General features: G+C 53.1%; 1 protein-coding gene across 1 annotated transcript; it reads left to right on the top strand.

The window, feature by feature from the left end:
* The first annotated feature begins 1,949 nt into the window (after nucleotides 1-1,949).
* On the top strand, nucleotides 1,950-4,517 carry LOC118169092 (homeobox protein Hox-D3-like). Its single transcript, XM_035330070.1, has 2 exons — nucleotides 1,950-2,174; nucleotides 2,348-4,517. The coding sequence occupies exons 1-2, from the start codon at nucleotides 1,950-1,952 to the stop codon at nucleotides 3,284-3,286; spliced, it is 1,164 nt and encodes a 387-aa protein (XP_035185961.1). The 3' UTR covers nucleotides 3,287-4,517.
* The last annotated feature ends 682 nt before the right edge of the window (nucleotides 4,518-5,199 follow it).

Below are 5,199 nucleotides of genomic sequence, written 5' to 3'. Positions count from 1 at the left end.
CCCCCGCGCCCGCGGCCGCGCGCGCCGGCCGCCCCCTCGCCGCCCCCCCCCCCCCCCCCCCCCCCCCCCCCTGAAAGACGAGTAGAATTGCATCCTGCACAATCAGAACAAGGAGTAGCAGCTGGGTTTGCTGTGGAGAAGATTGTCCATAAAACTATGTGGCCAAGCTCTGTAAATTTGCCTGTTGTGTCTGAACCTTAATCTACCTCTCCCTACATGCGTATCTGAATATTAAAAATGAGCTAAAACTGAAGGCTTAGCAGCACACCTTGCAGTACCTAGAACTGCCAAACCATTTGCTGCCTGGTTTTCCCTTTCTCCCACATGCAAATTGGCTATATATACGTTGTATTGTTACATGGAAACAAAGGTCTCTGAACCATCCTGGAACCCTGACAGAGAAATCAATTCCTTGTGGAATGTGTGTGTGCTGTGACAGTCCAGGCTTATGAGAATTATATGGTAGAATGGGAAGGAGTGGTAAGAAATTGTTTCAAGCTGTTTCTTCCAGATGTCCTGGACTACATGCTGCTGTCATCCCTCTGAAATTGTCACTGCCATCATATACACTTCTGCTAGAAAGTATTCTTTAAATTTATAAGCATTTATATTTAAATGTATGTTATTGTAATATAATTATTGTATTGTTATTGTATTATTGTTTCTGAGGGCATTTGTATTGCTTTATGGACAGAGGTGATAAAACAAACCCAACCTCTGGAGTACCAGGGGTGGATTGTCATCTCTTTCTGGCAGAGAAAGAGATTTTTGTTGTGAATGGCTGTGGTGGTGTGTCTCACATTAAAATCCTTGTCCAGCTCAGCCCTGCAGAATGCAAATATGAAACAGCTCATGCTTTGTTCTTGTACCCTTAAGCTTCACAGCAAGCTGGAGCAGGTCCCGAGGCTGAAAATTATTGGGAACCTGTTGGGACAACAGACACATGAAGTAATGATGCTGTAGCTCTTGAACTCCTTCAGTGATAGCCTTTAATGGCCTAATTTGACAAATTATTACATTAACTAATTGATTTGCTGCCGTTCTAATCCTGTTTTAACATCTAATCCCTTTTGGCATTGCAACTGATGCTCCCTGTAAACCATTATGTCACTCTTGGCTCTAAAAGTATTTCTGGCCCCTCATTTACATTAGTACTTTGGTCATGATCTCACCTTGGACTGAAACACACGGCTTGCTTGTTCTGTGTATGGCTTGGATGCGTGGAGCTGTCTGGAGGAGGACGAGAAGCCCCAGGAAGGGAATAGGTTATGTTGTGCTCTGCGGCAGGCACACTGGATGGAAATTTCTCCTTCACTCTCCCATAGGCACTGCAGAGTGCTGGGGGGGAGCTTTGGTGTTCAGTGGTGGGTTCTGGTGCAGTATCTGGCAAGGCCACCAGCGTTTTGCTTACCCCAGTAAGTCAGTGAGGAGTTTCTCACTGCCAGGAACAGGAGTGGAGCTGTATAACCAAACAGGGAAGATGAGGACCTGTACTGTGGATGGTGACAAGCAAGAAATGGGATGGTTTCCCCCTGGGGAAGGGGTGATGCAGGGCACCCATATTTCTTAGCTGGGGAGGCATCCCGAGCGCCCCGGGGAGCTCTGGGTTTCCAGGAAAGGCCCGGCCCTGCCGGAGGGCAAAAGCAGCCTTTTCAGGAGGCCGAGCCGAAGTAAAAAGGAAATTATTGCCCCTCCACTTGAATTTAAAAAAGAAAAAAAAAAGTGGGTGGGTGTGTGGCGGCGGCGGGGGCTTCGCCGGGAGCCGCTTTGGCTCCTGCGTCGGGGCGAGCCCTCGCGGTGTGTATTTTGGTGATGGGATGACAATGGAGGTGTGGGAGACGGCTCTGAGTCACCCCGGGGCAGGCCCGGGCGGGTGGGGGGCGCCGAGGGCCGGGGCGGAGGGCTCATAAGGCGGGCACCGGGCCCGGGACCCGCAGAGCTCGGCCCGCATGGAGCCCGCCAGCCCCCTGCCCGCCGCCTCGCCGCCCCCCGGCCGCCGGCCCGGGCCGCCGCTAGGCGAGGCCCCGCGGGAGGGCGGCCGGAGGAAGCGCACGTCCTTCAGCAAGGCGCAGCTGGAGCTGCTGGTCCGCGCCTTCGAGAAGCAGCCGTACCCCGGCATCGCGCTGCGCGAGCAGCTCGCCGGCCTCACCGACATCCCCGAGGCCAGGATCCAGGTAGGAGACGCGGGGGGCGCCCGGCCCGCCCCGTGCCGGGGAGCGAGGGGAGCAGGGGAGGCACCCGGGTCTTCTCCCGATGGCAGTGCCTTTCCCCGCGTTTTGGCAGGAGCGAGCCAAAGCACTTCAACAGCGCCAAGTGGTCGCGGTTAACGCCTGCTCACCCTTCACAGGTCTGGTTTCAGAACAGGAGGGCCCGGCAGCTGAACCGCAAGAAGGGAGAAGCCGCCCTCCAGCCCAAACCGGTGTCCGGCAAGGAGGAGCGGAGCCACGGCGGCTGCCAGCAGCGGTGCCGAGGGACCCTCGGTCTGGGGCCGGACCCCGGCCTCCTCGGTCTGCAGCCTGGGCTGCCGGGGGGGAGCCTGAACTTCTCGGGGCAGCCGTTGCCCTGTCCGGGGCAGCAGTACTCGAGGCTCGATGCTCATTTCAGGAGCTTGGATAACGCTTTTGGAGGCTTCAACCAGACCTCATCTCACTTCAGCATGGATTACGTGGGAAAAGGAGTCCAATTTGGTGCGGGAGCCATAGGGAGTGCTCCTCAGCTCTCGCTCCCTGTCCCGCAAGTGCAGGACTATACCTACACGAAGAAATCTTTCCCTGAAAACTACTACGCAGATGCAGATGTTCTCCAGCCATGTACAGAAGATTACCAATATCTGTCAGCTAAAGAGAACATGTATAGGAGGCCTGTTGCAAACTACCTCAGTGCTGACCAAGGCCTGGTCGATGAGAACTGTTCGTATATGAAGTCAAACACTTCCCCCTTTGCTAAGGGTTCCACCCTGAGTTACAGTGAAGGGGAATCTACGCTCGAGCTTAAGCAGATGAGGCACAGCCCACCTGTGGTTGCAGCGAGTGATGCTAGTCCTCCTTTGGTACCTGCAAAACATGAAGGGAGACACCCAGGGACTGCTCCAGCCCTGTCATATGGGCAGCAGCTGCTGGAGACAGTAAATGACTATGACCCTATTTGGCTAGGTATAAGAAATGAAATTTGGGGGAACGGCTTAGACTCGCTGTTTGAGAATGAGCAAAATGGGGAGCAAGGGCCTAAAAGTTATCTTTTTGCTTTGGGTGGCCAGAGTTCAACCTGTCATTTGGGTCACACATGAAACTGTGACAGCGAGTCTGCCCGATGAAAGATGAGTTATTTTTGTTCAATTGGCAGTGCCATCTAAATTGGCTAGAGGTTTTGCAGGTCAAAGGGTGGAGCGCTTGCTGTGAGATTTGTGTGCTGTCTGGAAGGGAAAGAAAGATAAACACAATTAGCAAGGCATACAAGAGAGTGACTTGCTGAATGTGTGCTGCTGCCCCTTCCTGGCCCCATTCTGCTGGGATTGCCACCAAGCTGCCTGCGGAGGAATTCCTGCATGCATTTGGCTTTTGGTAGCTTCCTTAACCTGTATGTACAGACTGATCTTCACAAATACATCCGTACTGAAGACTTAGTCATCCAAAGTTCAGACTGTGTTGGATTAGTTCTGCCAGGAGGCTTGAGACTATGGAATTGGGTTTGTAGCCTTGCTGTAGAAGGTTTTGTTTTTACCTGGGTCTGAATTCACTTTCTTTAACTTGAGAATTTGTAGAAAACAGACTTTATTTACAGCTTCTAGTAGAGAAGGCATTTACACAAAACGGGTATACACATGGCAAGAGCAATCTGGGTGGTGGCTGGGAATGGCTCACGGGGTGTATTTGAGTTTTAGGTGTGCTCCTGATAAAAGACACTCCTAGCCTTTTCCTAGATACTTAATGTATAGTGTTTTCATTTAAAAATGACCAAATTTGTAGCCTTCTAAAAGGCAATATTTTTTGTGGTGTCCCGCTGTATAGATTTTTTCAAATTGTATGATTGTTATTATTTTAAAGGAATGGTGTTAATTTAATTAAAAAAAAAAAAGTCATTTTCTCTTTACCAAAGGAAGGCTCTCTACCAGGGTGATAATGAACTTGTGGAACTGCAGTCACAGAAAGATGTAATTGTGTTCCTTCTTTGCACTTCATGTGTTTTCTAAAAAACGGCCTGTTTTTACACTCGTTGAGCTCTATGGCTGTCTGGAAGACCACTGTAATCATAAAAAGTATTCTGATGAAATTAATGGGGGGGATGTATAGCTCTGGAGGGCTTTTGTGGTTGTGTTGAAGCATTATCAGGCCTAGGGTGTTGAAAACTATACATGCAGATCCTTTTTTTTTTTTGTACAAGTGTACCTAGATTTTAACACATTTTCTGTTAACTCCTTTTTTATAGAACAAAATAAATATAACGAAACTTAAACACAGGCTGTTATTTTATGAATAAAATTGCTGTCTCTGTGAAGAAGCTGTCTAGTGAATGTGTACAGAAGCCCGGACTATAGTCCTGATTTTTGTCAGTAGTTTATAATTGACTTATTCACGGCCATGGCTAACTTTTCTGCCTTGACCTGAAGAACTGGGGCGCTCTCCTGTCCCGTGGAAGAGCCACAGCTTCATCCCGTCGTTCCACGGCCCTCTGAACCCACGAAATCCGAGAACCACCGTCGCAAGGGGCCGGGCCGACAGGTCTACCCGCCTCCCCGACCGCCCCACGGTGCGACGGCGAAAGTGCTCCGGTGGCGGTGGCCCGGAACGCCGGTCGCAGCCGCTGTTTTCGGGGGAGAAGGGAACCGGCAGCGCGGCGCTGGGAGCGGAGGCAGGGGGCAGGTGGGCGCCGCGCTCCCCGGGCGGCCCCGTGCTCCGGCGGGTGGGAGCGGCCCGGCCCGGCCCGGCCCGGCCCGGCGCTGCCCGTGAGCGGCCCCGGCCGCCCCAGGGCTCGCGGCCTGCTGGGCACGGAGGAGGCCGGGCTTGGGCCCAGCCCTGCGGTGGCCGCGCGGTGCCCGGCAGCCCCGGGAGCGCCGAGGCCGGTGGTGGCCGCGGGTGGCCGGGCGGGACGGGAGGCGGCCGGCGCCTGGAAGCGGGTCCCGTCGCGCTCGCGGGGTGCTGGTGTGGTGCGCGGTGTTACACGTGGGCTAATGGCTTCGCTTCCTGTGCCGCACACAGGAGC

This window comes from Oxyura jamaicensis, chromosome 6 (assembly GCF_011077185.1).
Source record: "Oxyura jamaicensis isolate SHBP4307 breed ruddy duck chromosome 6, BPBGC_Ojam_1.0, whole genome shotgun sequence".
NCBI classification, from domain to species: domain Eukaryota; kingdom Metazoa; phylum Chordata; class Aves; order Anseriformes; family Anatidae; genus Oxyura; species Oxyura jamaicensis.
Note: the sequence above shows the minus strand (reverse complement) of the source record. Positions and strands in the feature narration are given on the sequence as shown.

Bases quoted from the DNA above. Each gene is read 5' to 3' on its own strand.
- LOC118169092 (XM_035330070.1), top strand. From the start codon at position 1,950: ATGGAGCCCGCCAGCCCCCTGCCCGCCGCCTCGCCGCCCCCCGGCCGC. The intron at 2,175-2,347 runs GTAGGAGACGCG...CACCCTTCACAG, and splicing joins TCCCCGAGGCCAGGATCCAG to GTCTGGTTTCAGAACAGGAG.